Source organism: Kogia breviceps, chromosome 4 (genome assembly GCF_026419965.1).
Source record: "Kogia breviceps isolate mKogBre1 chromosome 4, mKogBre1 haplotype 1, whole genome shotgun sequence".
Lineage (NCBI taxonomy): Eukaryota > Metazoa > Chordata > Mammalia > Artiodactyla > Physeteridae > Kogia > Kogia breviceps.
Genome location: NC_081313.1, coordinates 109,362,454 through 109,381,374, shown reverse-complemented (window position 1 = coordinate 109,381,374; position 18,921 = coordinate 109,362,454). Strand labels below are relative to the sequence as shown.

Below are 18,921 nucleotides of genomic sequence, written 5' to 3'. Positions count from 1 at the left end.
TTGGTTTCTGACTCACACCTGGTAAAGCTAAAAGCAAGAAGGTCTGTTAGATGCTTTGGAATGGCTGATAAGAGGACACTAGAAATACTTTCAGAGTTTGGCACAGCAAAGATTTTAGCATATTGCCCAGACGTCAAACATAGATCCCACAAAAGGGATCATCTTGAAAGGGATCATGCCCAATATGACTTCCTGGAAAGGACAAAATAAACTTGACTGAAAGAGACTGGAAATTCTACCATCAAATTGAAAAGCTGAGGACATCATAAAGAGCAGGTGAGAGAGCCCCAGAGATAGGGAAGTCTTATCACCAAACCCTTCAAAATGCTTCAGGTTTGGGCTTCCCTGGTGGCGCAATGGTTAAGAATCTGCCTGCCAATGCAGGGGACACAGGTTCGAGCCCTGGTCCAGGAAGATCCCCCACGCCACGGAGCACCTAGGCCCGTGGGCCACAATTACTGAGCCCGCGCTCTAGAGCCTGCAAGCCACAACTACTGAAGCCTGCACACCTAGAGCCCGTGCTCCACAACAAGAGAAGACACCGCAGTGAGAGACCCACGCACTGCAACGAAGAGTAGCCCCCACTCACTGCAACTAGAGAAAGCCGGGGCACAGCAACAAAGACCCAACGCAGCCAAAAATAAAATAAATAAATTTATTTTTAAAAAACTACTTCAGGTTTGAAAGAGTCTGCATTTGGTTATCTGTCATGCCCAAAGGGCACCAAGGACATATTATAATAGTATCAGTTAAGATGAAGTGAGAGAGTGGCATGGACATATATACACTACCAAACGCAGGGTGGATAGCTAGTGGGAAGCAGCCGCATGGCACAGGGAGATCAGCTAGGTGGTTTGTGACCACCTAGAGGGGTGGGATAGGGAGGGTGGAAGGGAGGGAGACACAAGAGGGAAGAGATATGGGAACATATGTATATGTATAACTGATTCACTTTGTTGTAAAGCAGAAACTAACACACCATTGTAAAGCAATTATACTCCAATAAAGATGTTAAAAAAAAAAGATCAGGAAAGACCTTTCCTACAGTTCCTTCCTGCTACTCCAATGCCAAAGGATCCTAAAGAGTAGTTAACAAATGGGGAAGGAAAAAGATCAAGAAATAGAGAAAAATAACAGCGATGGTTGGTTTCCTCACTGCAGGTTATGAGTCTAAATCACACGTAAGTTGGGAAAAGGAAGAGGTTTAAGTTGGGTAATAAGAGTTTAGTGTTGTGATATTATGCTGGGCTTTTTATTACCTAAAAATGACTATTTATTGGCCAGAGAATACCACAAAAGCAACAGAATACACCTGAAAGGGGCAAGAAAGTACTATTTTGACAGGATGAATTTATTTTTTTGTATCTGATTCTTTTTTTCCAATATTTTTTATTGAAGTATAGTTGATTTACAATGTCTTAATTTCTGCTGTGCAGCAAAGTGATTCCATTATATATATATATACATTCTTTTTAAAATATTCTTTTCCATTATAGTTTATCATATGATATTGAATATAGTTCTCTGTGCTATACAGTAGGACCTTGTTGTTTATACATTCTATATATAAAAGCTTACATCTGCTAACTCCAACCTCCCACTCCATCCCTCCCCCAATCCTCTCCCTCTTGGCAACCACCAGTCTGTTCTCTATGTCTGTCATTCTGATTCTGTTTCATAGATAGGTTCATTCGTGTCATATTTTAGATTCCATGTATAAGTGATATAATATGGTATTTGTCTTTCTCTTTCTGACTTACTTCACATAGCATGATAATCTCTAGTTGCATCCATGTTGCTGCAAATAGCATTATTTTGTTCATTTTTATGACTGAGTAGTATTCCATTGTATATATGTACCACATCTTTATCTGTTCATCTAAGGATGGACATTTAGGTTGTTTCCATGTGTTGGCTATTGTGAATAGTGCTGCTATGAACATGGGGGTGCATGTGTCTTTCTGAATTATAGTTTTTAACAGGATGAATTTAAAGGGGAAATATGAAGGAATAAAATACTTTTTTTGCTTACTGAGTTCAACTTTTCACTAAAGCAGTAATAGGAATTTAAAAATCATCTTCTGACATTTAGTTTTCAACTCCACTGTCTTGCTGGGGACTCAGAAATTCCACTTTGATGGTCAAAGGCTGAGCTTTGATTCTTTTGCATTCCTCTTGTAATAGCTAATCCTCTTTTACACATTTGGATAGGATTGGGGGCAATCTCATTTGTGAAAGTATAAAATAGAAAAGAGTATTAATTTTTTAAAAGTATTATCTCTAATATTACTTGAGGTCCTTACCACAAGAATCCTGGAAAACAAGAGACTTCCCAGGTGGTCCAGTGGGTAAGACTGCAAGCTCCCAATACAGGGGACCCAGGTTCGATACCTGGTTGGGGAATTAGATCCTACGTGTATGCCACAACTAAGAGTCATGCTGCAACTAAGAGTCGGCATGCCTCAACTAAGAAGTCTACATGCTGCAACTTAAAAAAAAAGATCCTGCATGCTGCTGAGAACATCCTGTGTGCCACAACTAAAACCCAGCACAGCCAAAATAAATAAATAAATAAATAAATAAATAAATAAATAAATAAATATTTTCTTTAAAAAGGTAATGAGATATCATTTCTTAAAAAAAAAAAAGAATCCTGGAAAAGAAGATTGCTATTCCTTTTCCATAAATGAGATAATCAAGACTCAAGACACATAAAGTAACTTTCCCAAGGCCACTGAAGTGTAAGTAGCAGAACTGAGCTTTAAATCAAGGTCTGTCTGATTCTAAATACTATGCTTTGTCCTCTACACATATTGTCTCACACTGATGGATGTATAAGTATATTGCCCTTTATTATGAAACTATTTGTCCATATAGATATGTTAGCATTTTTTCTAACTAGCTTTATTTTTTCTATAGAATAATTGATTGCATAGAAATGTCTTTAAGTATTTTTTGAGGATTCTCAAAAGTTACTGAAAGTGTAAAAGAATCCCATTAATTTGTTCTTATTCTAGCATGATGATGTTAGCAGACCAAAGTATTTCTCCAAAACCAAAGAGTACTTCAAATTCAGAATCAGGTAATTAGTAATGAAACTAATCATTTTTATAATCCTCTATTTATTTATTTTTAACATCTTTATTGGAGTCTAATTGCTTTTGAGTGTTGTGTTAGTTTATGCTGTATAACAAACTGAATCAGCTATATGCATATGTGTATTGCCACATCCCCTCCCTCTTGTGTCTCCCTCCCACCCTCCTTATCCGACCCCTCTAGGTGGTTGCAAAACACCGAGCTGATCTCCCTGTGCCACGCAGCTGCTTCCCAGTAGCTATCTATTTTACATTTGGTGGTGTATATATGTCAATACTACTATCTCACTTTGTCCCTGCTTACCCTTCCCCCTCCCCATTCCTCAACTCCATTCTCTACGTCTGTGTCTTTATTCCTGTCCTCCCCCTAGGTTCATCAGAACCATTTTTTTTTTAACATCTTTATTTGAGTATAACTGTTTTACAATAGTGTGTTAGTTTCTCCTTTACAACAAAGTGAATCAGTTATACATATACATATGTTCCCATAACTCTTCCCTCTTGTATCACCCTCCCTCCCACCCTCCCTATCCCACCCCTCTAGGTGGTCACAAAGCACAGAGGTGAACTCCCTGTGCTATGCTGTAGCTTCCCACTAGCTATCTAATTTACATTTGGTAGTGTGTATATGTCCCTGCCACTCTCTCACATCGTCACAGCTTACCCTTCCCCCTCCCCATATCCTCAAGTCCATGCTCTAGTAGGTCTGTGTTTTATTCCCATCCTACCACTAATCTCTTCATGACATTTTTTTTTTTTTTTTAGATTCCATATATATGTGTTAGCATACGGTATTTGTTTTTATCCTTCTGACTTACTTCACTCTGTATGACAGATTCCAGGTCTATCCACCTCATTACAAATAACTCAGTTTCATTTCTTTTTATGGCTGAGTAATATTCCATTGTATATATGTGCCACATCTTCTTTATCCATTCATCTGTTGATGGACACTTAGGTTGCTACCATGTCCTGGCTATTGTAAATACAGCTGCAGTGAACATTGTGGTACATGACTCTGTCTGAATTATGGTTTTTTCAGGGTCCATGCCCAGTAGTGGGATTGCTGGGTCATATGGTAGTTCTATTTTTAGCTTTTTAAGGAACCTCCATACTGTTCTCCATAGTGGCTGTATCAATTTACATTTCCACCAACAGTGCAAGAGGGTTCGCTTTTCTCCACACCCTCTCCAGCATTTATTGTTTGTAGATTTTTTTGTTGATGGCCATTCTAAGTGGTGTGAGGTGATACCTCATTGTAGTTTTGATTTGCATTTCTCTAATGATTAGTGATGTTGAGCATCTTTTTATATGTTTGTTGGCAATCTGTATATCTGCTTTGGAGAAATGTCTGTTTAGGTCTTCTAACCATTTTTGGATTGAGTTGTTTATTTTTTTGATATTGAGCTGCATGAGCTGCTGTATATTTTGTGATTAATCCTTTGTCAGTTGCTTCATTTGCAAATATTTTCTCCCATCTGAGGGTTGTCTTTGAGTCATGTTTATGGTTTCCTTTACTGTGCAAAAGCTTTTAAGTTTCATTAGGTCCCATTTGTTTATTTTTGTTTTTATTTCCATTTCTCTAGGAGGTGGGTCAAAAAGGATCTTGCTGTAATTTATGTCCTAGAGTGTTCTGCCTATGTTTTCCTCTATGAGTTTTAGAGTGTCTGGCCTTACATTTAGGTCTTTAATCCATCTGGAGTTTATTTTTGTGTATGGTGTTAGGAAGTGTTCTAATTTCATTCTTTTACATGTAGCTGTCCAGTTTTCCCAGCACCACTTATTGAAGAGACTGTATTTTCTCCATTGTATACTAATGCCTCCTTTATCAAAGATAAGGTGATCTTATGTGGGTGGGTTTATCTCTGAGCTTTCTATCCTGTACCATTGATCTATATTTTTGTTTTTGTGCCAGTACCATATGGTCTTGATTACTGTAGCTTTGTAGTATAGTCTGAAGTCTGGGAGCCTGATTCCTCCAGCTCTGTTTTTCTTTCTCAAGATAGCTTTGGCTATTCAGGGTCTTTTGTGTTTCCATACAAATTGTGCAATTTTTTGTTCTAGTTCTGTGAAAAATGACATTGGTAGTTTGATAAGGATTGCAATGAATCTGTAGATTGCTTTGGGTAGTATAGTCATTTTCACAGTATTGATTCTTCCAATCCAAGAACATGGTATATCTCTCCATCTGTTTCCATCATCTTTAATTTATTTCATCAGTGTCTTATAGTTTTCTGCATACAGGTCTTTTTTCTCCTTAGGTAGGTTTATTCCTAGGTATTTTATTCTTTTGTTGCAATGGTAAATGAGAGTGTTTCCATAATTACTCTTGCAGATTTTTCATCATTAGTGTATAGGAATGCAAGTGATTTCTGTGCATTAATTTTGTATCCTGCTACTCTACCAAATTGATTGATTAGCTCTAGTAGTTTTCTGGTACATCTTTATTATTTTTTTATTTTATTTATTTTTTTGCGGTACGCGGGCCTCTCACTGTTGTGACCTCTCCTATTGCGGAGCACAGGCTCCGGATGCGCAGGCTCAGCGGCCATGGCTCACGGGCCCAGCCGCTCCGTGGCATGTGGGATCTTCCCGGACCGGGGCACGAACCAGTGTCCCCTGCATCGGCAGGCGGACTCTCAACCACTGTGCCACTAGGGAAGCCCTCTGGTAGCATCTTTAGGATTCTCTATGTATAGTGTTATGTTATCTGCAAACTGTGACAGTTTTACGTCTTCTTTTCCAATTTGCATTCCATTTATTTCTTTTTCTTCTCTGATTGCTGTGGCTAAAACTTCCAAAACTGTTGAATAATAGTGGTGAGAGTGGGCAACCTTGTCTTGTTCCTGATCTTAGAGGCAATGGTTTCAGTTTTTCACCATTGAAAACGATGTTGGCTATGGGGTTGTCTTATACAGCCTTTATTATGTTGAGGTAGATTCCCTCTATGCCTACTTTCTGGAGAGATTTTATCATAAATTGACGTTGAATTTTGTCAAAAGCTTTTTCTGCATGTATTGAGATGATCATATGGTTTTATCCTTCTGTTTGTTAATATGGTATATCACAATGATTGATTTGCATATATTGAATAATCTTTGCATTCCTGGGATAAACCCCACTTATCGTGGTGTATGATCCTTTTAATGTGCTGTTGCATTGTTTGCTAGTATTTTGTTGAGGATTTTTGCATCTATGTTCATCAGTGATACTGGCCTATAGTTTTCTTTCTTTGTGACATCTTTGTCTGGTTTTGGTATCAGGGTGATGGTGGCCTCATAGAATGAGTTTTGGAGTGTTCCTCCCTCTGCTATATTTTGGAAGAGTTTAAGAATAGGTGTTAGGTCTTCTCTAAATGTTTGATAGAATTTGCCTGTGAAGCCATCTGGTCCTAGGCTTTTGTTTGTTGGAAGATTTTTAATCACAGTTTCAATTGCAGTGCTTGTGATTGGTCTGCTTATATTTTCTATTTCCACATGGTTCAGTCGTGGAAGGTTGTGCTTTTCTAAGAATTTGTCCATTTCTTCCAGGTTTCCATTTTATTGGCATATAGTTGCTTGTAGTAATCTCTCATGATCCTTTGTATTTCTTCATTGTCAGTTGTTACTTCTCCTTTTTCATTTCTAATTCTGTTGATTTGAGTCTTCTCCCTTTTTTTTGTGAGTCTGGCTAATGGCTTATCAATTTTGTTTATCTTCTTAAAGAACCAGTTTTTAGTTTTATTGTTCTTTGCTACTGTTATCTTCATTTCTTTTTCATTTATTTCTGATCTTATCTTTATGATTTCTTTCCTTCTGCTAACTTTGGGGATTTTTTGTTCTTCTTTCTCTAACTGCCTTAGGTGTAACGTTAGTTTGTTTGAGATTTTTCTTGTTTCTTGAGGTAGGATTGTTTTACTATAAACTTCCCTCTTAGAATTGCTTTTGCTGCATCCCATAGGTTTTGGGTCATCGTATTTTCATTGTCATTTTTTTTCTAGGTATTTTTTGATTTCTCAGTGGTCTCTTGGTTATTTAGTAGTGTATTGGTTAGACTACAGGTGTTTGTACTTTTTACAGGTTTTTTCCTGTAATAGATATGTAGTCTCATAGAGTTGTGTTCGGAAAAGATACTTGAGACGATTTCAGTTTTCTTCTATTTACCAAGGCTTGATTTGTGACACAAGATATGATCAATCTGGAGAATGTTCCATGAGCACTTGAGAAGAAAGCATATTCTGTTGTGTTTGGATGGAATGTCCTATAAATACCAATTACGTCCATCTTGTTTAACGTATCATTCAAAACTTGTGTTTCCTTATTTATTTTCATTTTGAATGATCTCTCCATTGGTGAAAGTGGGGTGTTAAAGTCCCCTACTATGATTGTGTTACTGTCGATTTCCCCTTTTATGGCTGTTAGCATTTGCCTCATGTATTGAGGTGCTCCTATGTTGGGTGCATGGATATTTACAATTGTTATATCTTCTTCTTGGATTGATCCCTTGATCATTATGTAGTGTCCTCTGTTGTCTCTTGTAATAGTCTTTATTGTAAGGTCTATTCTGTCTGATATGAGAATTGCTACTCCAGCTTTCTTGTAATTTCCATTTGCATGGAACATCTTTTTCCATCCCCTCACTTTCAGTCTGTATGTGTCCCTAGGTCTGAAGTGGGAGTCTTGTAGACAGTATGTATACTGGTCTTGTTTTTGTATCCATTCAGCCAGTCTGTGTCTTTTGGTTGGAGCTTTTAATCCATTTACATTTAAGGCAGTTATTGATATGTATGTTCCTATTACCATTTTGTTAATTGCTTTGGGTTTGTTTTTGTAAGTCTTTTCCTTCTCGTGTTTCCCACCTAGAGAATTTCCTTCAGCATTTATTGTAAAGCTGGTTTGGTGGTGCTGAATTCTAACTTTCGCTTATCTGTAAAGGTTTTAATTTCTCCATCAAATCTGAATGAGATCCTTGCTGGGTAGAGTAATCTTGGTTGTAGGTTTTTTCTGCTGGGTAGAGTAATCTTGGTTGTAGGTTTTTCCTTTAATCACTTTAAATATGCCCTGCCACTCCCTTATGGCTTGCAGAGTTTCTGCTAAAAAATCAGCTGTTAACCTTATGGGGATTCCCTTGTATGTTACCTGTTCCTTTTCCCTTCCTGCTTTTAATATTTTTATTTTCTACTTAATTTTTGATAGTTTGATTAATATGTGTCTTGGCGTGTATCTCCTTGGATTTATCCTGTATCGGACTCTCTGTGCTTCCTGGAATTGATTAACTATTTCCTTTCTCATGTTAGGGAAGTTTTCGACTATAATCTCTTCAAATATTTTCTCAGACCCCTTTTTTTCTCTTCTTCTTTGGGACCCCTATAATTCGAATGTTGGTGCGTTTAATGTTGTCCCAGAGGTCTCTGAGACTGTCCTCAATTCTTTTCATTCTTTTTTCTTTATTCTGCTCCCTGGCAGTTATTTCCACCATATTGTCTTCCTGCTCACTTATCTGTTCTTCTGCCTTGGTTATTCTGTTATTGATTCCTTCTAGAGTATTTTTAATTTCACTAATTGTGTTCTTCATCACTGTTTGTTTGCTCTTTAGTTCTTCTAGAGCCTTGTTAAGTGTTTCTTGTATTTTCTCCATTCTGTGTCTGAGATTTTGGATCATCTTTACTATCATTACTCTGAATTCTTTTTCAGGTAGGTTGCCTATTTCACCTTCATTTATTTGGTCTTGTAGGTTTTTACCTTGCTCCTTTGTCTGTAACATTTTTTTTTTTTTTTTTTTTTTTTTGCGTTACGCGGGCCTCTCACTGTTGTGGCCTCCCCCATTGTGGAGCACAGGCTCCGGACGTGCAGGCTCAGCAGCCATGGCTCATGGGCTTAGCCACTCCATGGCATGTGTGATCTCCCAGGACCGGGGCACGAACCCATGTCCCCTGCATCAGCAGGCGGACTCTCAACCACTGCACCACCAGGGAAGCCCTGTAACATATTTTTTTGTTGCTTCATTTTTTGTTGTTGTTGATGTGTGGTGCTGTATTCCTGTCTTACTGGTTGTTTGGCCTGAGACATCCAGAACTGGAGTTTGCAGGCAGTTGAATAGAGCTGGGTCTTGGTGCTGAGATGAGGATCTCCCTGAGGCCTCACTCTGATTGATATTCCCTGAGGTTTGATGTTTCTCTGTTAGTCCAGTTGTTTCATCTTGGAACTCCCACCACAGGAGCTTGGGCCTGACCTTCAGCTTGGGAACCAAGATCCCACAAGCTTCGTGGCGTGATAAAAAAAAAAAATTAATAAAAAGAACAAAAGGAGCAGTAAAATATCAAAGAATAAAAAAACAAAATAAAAGTAGAAAGATGAAAAATATATTAGGAAAAATAAAACTATAATTGAAACATCGGCAACAAGGTAAAATAAAACCACAACAGAAAAAAGAAAAAAAAAGGGTGGGGTGGGGTGGGGGAACAAACCAGAAGGAGAGATCACATGTCGCTGGGGGTTCCTCCATCCCCTTAGGTGTCTGTGGTCCCCCATCGGTGCCTGCTAGGTGCCCTAGTTGTGAGGAGATGCGAATTTTGTTTCCTTCTAGTACACCGTCTTGACCCTGACTCCCTCTATTTATTTTTGTCACAGTGTTGCAGTATATGTTAAGAAAACTGGTAGCCCAGGAAATTGAGTCCTTTTTAGTGTGGTTGTATTTAAGAAATGAAGATATGTGAGGTTAGGTCTTAATTATCCCCACAGTACCCATCATTAATTCATTTAATAAACATTTACTTAGTATGTATTCTGTACTAGGCATTACTATATATACCGATAGGGAGTGATGTATTTTCCCTGACCTTGTCAGTTTCAGTCGTAGGAGAGGAAGATAATCAGTAAACAGATGCATTGGAGTTATGTGTGATGGTTGAAAAATAAAAGAATCAAAAAAGTGCCTTGCATTTTTGGCCCTCTGTTATTTAATTTACTATTAGAATAAACGCAACAAGACCTTTACAACGTTATTAACATCTATTGTATTTCAGATTTTTATTTTCTTTATTTCCTGCAACAAGTTTTATAGCATCTGTTTGGGAATAAATTTAAAGAATTGCTTGCTTTGCTCCTGATGGATATAAATGTTTGTATGAACTGAAAAAAGAAGAGTTTTTTGGTGTTGTCTTCACTTTAAGTGGTTGTCTTAATGAGCATTTAGAAAATGCCAGGTATTATGTTAGGAAGTGTGGGTATAAAAATGCTTAAGATGGTTTCTGTTCTAAGGGAAATGTACCTAGTGATAAAAACTAAACTTATAGGGGCTTCCCTGGTGGCACAGTGGTTGAGAGTCTGCCTGCTGATGCAGGGGACATGGGTTCGTGTACCGGTCTGGGAAGATCCCACATGCTGCGGAGTGGCTGGGCCCGTGAGCCATGGCCGCTGAGCCTGCGCATCTGGAGGCTGTGCTCCACAATGGGAGAGGCCACAACAGTGAGAGGCCCATGTACCACACACACACAAAAAAAATAGCTAAACTTATAAAAGCACACATCCTTGGAAAGAATAGCACCTACTACCTTGGAGGGTGAGCATTAGAAGGAAGATTTGCTTTATAGATCACAATTAAGGAACTTGTGAACAAGGGAAGAAAGATATGGAAAGGAAAGTTGGTAAGGGTATCAAAAACAATCATGATTTTATCTAGTTCATGCCAGATTTTGGCTGTGGAAACTATTATTTATAAAGCCTGGTAGTAAGGCAGAATATTGATTCTGTAATTATGTATGCTTCTATATTCTTACTTTTATGTGGTTGATTGACTTAAAATTTCAAATAAAATTATATCTTGCTCTAGAGTTATTTTTTACACATTCCTTAATTCAGCAAATCCAAGTTTGTTCCAGTTGTTTGTCAGGCTCTTTACTAAGTGTTAGGAAACCAAGAAATGGCTATATTCCTGCCCTCAAGGGTTCATAGTCTAATAATAGAAACAAACAAACAAGAAATTACTTCTCAGACATCTCCTACTCAGTCTTCTTTGCAATTTTATCTACTGCTATTAGCTATTAAATGTGGGAGTTCTTAAAGGCTGATTCCTAGATTTTAATCTCTGTTCGGTCCACCCCCTGATATGTATAAGTGTCCTATAAAAGTCAGGGCTTCCAAATTTTCCATTCTAGACTCTCCTCTGAGGTAAGACCCTTATATATAGCTGCCTTCTGGACATCTCTGCTTGGATGTTTCAGAGACACCTTATCTCATCATTGGTTAATTCCACTCATTCAATGAATATTTATTAAGCACCTACAGTGTAACACAAACTGTTTTAGTTGCTGGGGAACATGCCAAATTTCTTGCCCTAACAGAGTTTATGTTATAGTGGAGAAAGAAAGAAAATAAACAGATAAAAACAGGTAAACAAATACATATATATCACAACATCAAAAATAAGAGTAATGAGGGAAAATAAAGAAGGGTAAAAACAGAGTGTGTGACTAGGGATGCTGTTTTAGACAGGCTAATCAGGATAGGCCTCTCTGAGGAGGTGACATTCGCACAGAGCTTGAAGTGAGAGAGTGGGCCATGTGAAAATCTGGTGGCAGAGCATGCCAGGCATAAGGGAATCACAAGTGAAAAGGCCATGAGATGGGAATGTGTTTAGCATGTTGGAAGAAGAGAAAAGAGGTTAGTGTGACTGGAGCAAGATGAGAAAATAAAAATGAATGGTTGAAATTGTAGTCGGTGAGCAAGTGGTGTAATGTAACCTCATATGCCATTGCAAAGAGTAGGGATTTTTTTCTAAATGTGTTGATAAGTGCATCTTAGAACAGAGGAATGACATGATCAGGTACATATTTTAGAATTATCACTCTGGCTACTATGTGGATAATAGACTAAGGGGTAAGAGTAGAAGCAAGGAAACCTTGTCAAATAAACTATTGCAATGGTTAGATAATGGTGTTTGAGACTAAAGTGATAGTGGTCTGATTTGGAATATATTTTAAAGGCAGATGGGCCAGGATTTTCTGATTAGGCTGGTTGTTGGGTAAGAGAGAAAAGTCAAGAATGACTTTTTTTTTTAACATCTTTATTGGAGTATAATTGCTTTACAATAGTGTGTTAGTTTCTGCTTTACAACAAAGTGAATCAGTTATACATATACATATGTTCCCATATCTCTTCCCTCTTGTGTCTCCCTCCCTTCCACCCTCCCTATCCCACTCCTCTAGGTGGTCACAAACCACCTAGCTGATCTCCCTGTGCCATGCGGCTGCTTCCCACTAGCTATCCACCCTGGGTTTGGTAGTGTATATATGTCCATGCCACTCTCTCACTTCGTCACAGCTTACCCTTTCCCCTCCCCATATCCTCAAGTCCATGCTCTAGTAGGTCTGTGTTTTATTCCCGTCCTACCCCTAGTCTCTTCATGACATTTTTTTTCTTAGATTCCATATATATGTGTTAGCATATGGTATTTGTTTCTCTCCTTCTGACTTACTTCACTCTGTATGTCAGGCTCCAGGTCCATCCACCTCACTACAGATAACTCAGTTTCATTTCTTTTTATGGCTGAGTAATATTCCATTGTATATATGTGCCACATCTCTATCCATTCATCTCTCGATGAAGAATGACTTAAATTATTGGTTTGAACAACTAGATGAATGGTGGTATCATTTCTTGAGATAGGAACATTGTAGGGCAGAGCAAGTTAGGAGAATAATTAAGAGTCTTTGGTTTGCACATATTAAATTTGATCTGTCAGCTTGTGTACATAATGTTACATGAAAGAATGCAAACACAAACAGGTATATACTCATATTTTATATATATATATATATATATATATATATATATATATATATATATATACATGAAGTTCAAGAGCAGGCAAGACTTATTCTGGCTGACAGAAGTCAGAATAGTGGTAATCTTTAAAAAGGGGGTGCTGACTGGGAAAAAACATGGGAAATTTCTGGGGTGTTGGAAATATTTTATGTCTTGATCAGGGTGATAATTATATGGATGAATACATGTAAATATAAGATTTGTTCCCATTACTGTACATATGGAGTACCTTAAGAAAATATTAAAATGTTAAGAGGATTTTTAACCTTCAGCTGGAGATGTCGTGAAAGCAGTTTGTGACACAAGAGTCCGGAGTTCAGGGCAGAGACTGGGGCAGCAGATACATATTTAGAGTCAGATATAGATGTTTTGAAGCCATTAGAGTAGGTGAGTCACTTAGGAAGAGAAAAGAAATAGAAAAGAGACATGTAAAAAGAATGTAAATAGAACACTTCAACATTTAGAAACAGCTGTAACAAAATTTTCCAAGAGATCAAATAAAACAAGGGTTGATGACTGAGAATTGTTACAACCAAGACCTAACCTAGTCTTCCTCCTCCAGTGTCCTCCATCTCAACAAATGTGGCTTAGTAAACCAAAACATGGGATCATCCTCAACACCTTCCTGTTTGTCATTTCTGTCTCTAATCTATTACCAAGTCTTAGTACTAATTTTACCTTTTACAGAACTCTCAAACCTACAGCTTCTCTCTACATTGGGAGATGAAGATGAGAGGAATGATTAGCCTCAAAGTTTGCCAGATTTAGCAAATAAAGATACACAATGCCCAGTGAAATTAGAATTCAGAAAAGCAGCAAATAATTTTTTAATATAATTATGTCATAAACATTGCCTAGGCTGTACTATTACACAGAAAATACTTACCCTAAAAAGAATTTGTAATTCATCTGAAATTCACATTTAAGTGGGCATCCTATGTTTAATCTGCAATGAGGCTGGAAATATGTAAGCGATACAGGGATTATAAAAATAGGATTTTGGAGTGAAGTAAGTCAGAAGGATAAAAACAAATACCGTATGCTAACACATATATATGGAATCTAAAAAAAAAAAAAATGTCATGAAGAGATTAGTGCTAGGATGGGAATAAAACACAGACCTACTAGAGCATGGACTTGAGGATATGGGGAAGGGGAAGGGTAAACTGTGACGATGTGAGAGAGTGGCAGGGACATATACACACTACCAAATGTAAATTAGATAGCTAGTGGGAAGCTACAGCATAGCACAGGGAGTTCACCTCTGTGCTTTGTGACCACCTAGAGGGGTGGGATAGGGAGGGTGGGAGGGAGGGTGACAAAAGAGGGAAGAGTTATGGGAACATATGTATATGTATAACTGATTCACTTTGTTGTAAAGGAGAAACTAACACACTATTGTAAAACAGTTATACTCAAATAAAGATGTTAAAAAAAATAATAAAAAAATAAATAAAAAATAAAAATAGGATTTTGTATGCCAGTTTAAGGAGCTTAAGTTTTAACTTGAGGGCAGTGGAAAGCCTTTAAAGAGTGTTAAGCAGATATTAGATTTTTATTTTAGGTATACAGTGTGGATAGTGGACTACAGAGGGAGGTGATTTGAAAGGCTATTGGGATCTATGTAGCAGGAAAGCGTTTGGGGTACAGATAAAGGTTTTGGTAAGATGAAAGAGGCCTGAGTATGTTTTAAATGCTGGTAGAAAAGTTGGAGTAGATAGGGAGAGACTGAAAATACAGAATAGTAGAAATGGAAGGATAATTAATGAAGAGTTCTAATTACATGCAACTTTCTCTACTAATTGAAAGGTAAATCTTTTATATACAGTTTATCTACTCCTGTGAAACCTGGAGCTCTTGAGATAAAGGTAGTTTTAATAATTCTTTCTCCTATCTGTAGCAAGTCAGATTGTTCAACATACATTAAGCTTTTCTTCTAAAACTATTACAAAATCAGTCATTAAAAATCCATTTTTTTCTCAAATTTGAGTTCTCTTTTCTGTACTTAGAGTTAATGACAAGTTAAATAATTAAAATACTAAAGTATATTTTTATTATAGATAATGCATCTTGTGGAGTTTTACTTGCTGAGAAAAATTACCCTTCAACCCCTCAAAAAACAAAGAAAAAAGCAAGTATTGAAGCAGAATAACCTTATAAATCATAAATTTCACTAATATGGGACATACTATTTTCTTTTAAACAACACTTTTATAGGAATTATTTTTCAGCTATTTAAGCCAATAATGGAAAACATTTTTGGAGCTTAGCAATTAGATTGGATTATTGTTGCATGAATATATACTCTATATAAAGTTAATGAAAGAGGATTAAAACTTAAAAATTTTCCAATTTCCTTAAATTAGATGTCTATTAGTAATTAATTTAAAGTGAAAATAACACATTTGCTCTGTAGCCAGAACAGTGGTGTTCTATGCTAAGGAACTGTAAATCAGTACATAAGACCTGGAATCTAGAGGTCTTTGGGGAGGAATTCAGACTTGATTTTGTATATAACAGGAGCTACTATCTGAGTGGCTACTCAGTGTTAAGTATTATTCTAAGCACTTTTCATTAATTATATGTTTTTTATAGCATTCCTATCAGGTAAGTTTTTCATTTGTTTTATTTTTTAGCTATTTTATAGCTGAGAAAAATGAGGTTTATATATTAACCAATATGCTTGAGGAGCTTGTGACAAGTCTTTCTCAATCTAAAACCTGTACTTTTTCCACTGTACCGCATGGTCACTATATACTTTGGGGAGCAGATTGAAAGAGGGCAAGAGTATCAGCAGGAAGATTCATTAATAGAAAGTTGCAAAGGTTTTGGTGGGAGATTGTGGTGGCTTTAACTAGGATGTTTTGTAGGAGAAATGAAAAAATATGCGTGGATTGAAGATAATTTTGCCTATAGAGTTTATGGATTGGACATACATAAAGGATGAAAGAGTGAGAGGTGTCAATAAAGGCTTCTAGGTTTGTGTCTTAAGCAGCTTTGATGGATAAAGATGCTATATAATGTGATAGGAAAGGCGGGAGATCTGAAGGCACATGAAGATGAAAATGTTGGAAGGGCCATTGGCTGTAAGTTTCCAGGTCAGGAAAACAGAACAGGAGTATACAATATTATAGATATTTTAAAATTCATGGTAATGGGTGAAATCACCTGGGAAAGAGTATCTAGAGAGTAAGGAAGAAAAGGCGGTCCGGGATCAGTTCTTGAAAAACTCTACAGTCACATGGAAAAGGAAAAGTGGACAGAGAGAACAGGGAAAATAAACAGTATATGGTATCATAGAAGGTAAAGGAGGAGAGCTTTTGCTCCTAAAGGGGAGAGTGGCCAACTATGCTGAGTGCTGCTTGGAGGTCCAGTGTTACAAAGAATTTTGAAAAATTGGAGGACTTCCAGTTTCTGTTCCAACATGGAAGGAACTTAGAAGTCACTGCTCTGTCCTAACAACAAGTAGAAACCTGAACAAACTGAAAAATAAGCAACTCTTTATAGATCTGTCAAAGAAGTAAGTAAGGTCACATGGTAAACTGCTACACCAAAATATGGAAAGACAAATATGTGGATACAGAGAATAATGACTACCAGAGCAGAAACACATGAACAGAAACCTCCCTGTGAACCAGTGCTGGGGTGGGAAACCCAAAAGTGTGATTGATGAATTGCTGAAGGCTCAGTGTGGACAACTCTGAAAGTTAAAAACTCAAGAGGGGCCCAGTCATCAGAGGAACCTCCACACTTTTGTGAGTTGTACCTCCAGAAACTCTACCAGATCCTCACAGTGAATATCAGAGAAGAATACCCTCATGCTTCTGGTAGTGGAAAGGGAAAAGGAACCATTTTGAAGTACATCAGAATATTCTGTTCTTAACAAAGCCTACCCTCAACAGAAAGTGTTTTACAATAGCCTAACTTGCTGGGGTTTTATCAGAACCTAACCTACCTGGGGAGGGGAAGTACCTGATTCCAGCCAGCTCTCCCCTTCCAAGTGGAGGAAGGAAATTATTCAATTCCAACTCCCTCTAGCCTTCCACATGGGAGAATGGAAGTACCCAATTACTACAAGATGGTCCTTTCTAGCCATCCTGTCTCAACTCAAGGGGGAAAAAACTTAGAAGAACCAGTGATGTTTGCAGTCCAGGGGCACAGGCTCAATAAAAGACTGAGACCTAATCATAGAACTGCAGAATGCTTCCCCATCCCTACAGTTTATTAGTGCATTACTAAAGACGTATTCAACACAGGTGCTCTCAGCCAGTACATCTTGTCCACATTATAGCAAAAAATTACAAGCCATACTAAAGGGCAAAAATTACTGTTTAAAGAGGCTGAATAAGCATCAGAGCCAGAGTCGGATGTGGAGGTAGTGTTAGAATGATCAGACCAGAAATGTAAAATAACTATGATTAATATGCTAAGGCAGTTATAGGAAAAAGTAGACAACATGCAATATAAGCAGAGAGATGGAAATTCTAAGAAATAATCAAAGGAGTGCTAGAGATCAAAAACACTATAGCAGGAATGAAGAGTGCCTTTGGTGGACTCAGTAGTAGAATAGACACAGCTGATGAAAGAATATCTGAGTTTGAGGACATGACAATAGAAACTTCCCAAACTGAAAAGCAAAGAGAAAAAAGGACTGAAAAAAAAACCCAAAACTGTGGGACAACTATAAAAGGTGTGACATATACATAATTAGAATTCCAGATGGAAAGAAACAGAGAAAGGAACAGAAGCAACATTTGAAACAATAATGACTAAAAATTTTCCCAAATTAAAATGTCAGACATTAAACCACAGATCCAGGAAATTAAGAGAATACAAAGCAGGATAAATGCCCCCAAAACTACATATAGAAATATCAGATTTGAACATCAGAAAATCAAACAAAGAAAATACCTTGAAAGAAGCCAGAAGGAAAAACACCTTACCTATAGAAGAGCAAAGATAAGATTTACAGACCTCTCCTCAGAAACCATTCAAGCAAGAAGAGAGTGAAGTGAAATATTTAAAGTATTGAGAGAAGACAACCACCAACTAGAATTCAGTACCCTGTGAAGTTATCCTTCAAAGTGGAGGAGAAATACATACTTTCTCAGACAAACAAAAATTGAGGGAATTTGTTGCCAGTAGGCTTGCCTTGTAAGAACTATTTAAAATTCTTCAGGGAGAAGGAAAAAACATGTCAGTATAGGTTTGTCTATCTTAACAAATGTACCACTGTGGTGTAGTGTATTAATAGTAGGGGAGGTTGTGCATGATTGGGGACAAAGGGGTATATGGGAACTCTGTACATTCAGCTGAGTTTTGCTGTGAACCTCAAACTGCTGTAAAATATGAAGTTTGTTAATTTTTAAAATGTCAATTGCATTTAGGATCAAGAAGGAAATTGATGACTTTGGCAAGAATAATTTTAGTGGACTAGTAAGGAAACTTGATTGGAATAGGTTAAAGAGTTATAGAAATTGAGAAAGTATAAAATATATAAAGAAGCAAATTGGGACATAAACAATACAAAATGTGTGTGTGGAGAGGAAAGTAAATGTGTAAAACTTTTAAATGCAATTGAAGGTAATTTGTTTTCAGCTTAAAGTATACTATTATGAGATGTATTATGAATGCCTTAGGTAATCAAAAAGCAAAAGTGTGTGAGAGATACACAATGATAAAGAGAAAAGAATCAAAGCATACCACTAGAAAAAAAAAATCAATTCACAAAGAAAGACAGCAATAGAGGAAAAAAGGAACAAAGGAACTATAAAATAATCATAAAGCAATTAACAAAATGGTGATAGTCCTTACTATCAATAAATCTGCACCTCTCAGTAATTATTCTAAATGTAAATGTTTTAAATTCTTCATTTAAAAGATATAGAGCAGCTAAATGAAAAAAAAGTAACTATATGCTGTCTACTAGAGACCCACTTAAGCTTTAAGGACACTAAGGCTGAAAGTGAAGGGATGGACAAAGTTATTCCATACAAATAGAAACCCAAATAGAGCAAGGGTAG

At 37.1% G+C, this 18,921-nt stretch overlaps 1 protein-coding gene across 1 annotated transcript in view; it reads left to right on the top strand.

The window, feature by feature from the left end:
• The window catches only part of MEIKIN (meiotic kinetochore factor), a 215,199-nt gene that overhangs the window by 45,832 nt on the left and 150,446 nt on the right, over positions 1–18,921 (top strand). The window contains exons 7-8 of the mRNA XM_067031545.1: positions 3,018–3,082; positions 14,959–15,029. Of these exons, the coding sequence (XP_066887646.1) occupies positions 3,018–3,082; positions 14,959–15,029 (136 nt within the window). The remainder of the gene's footprint in view (positions 1–3,017; positions 3,083–14,958; positions 15,030–18,921) is intronic.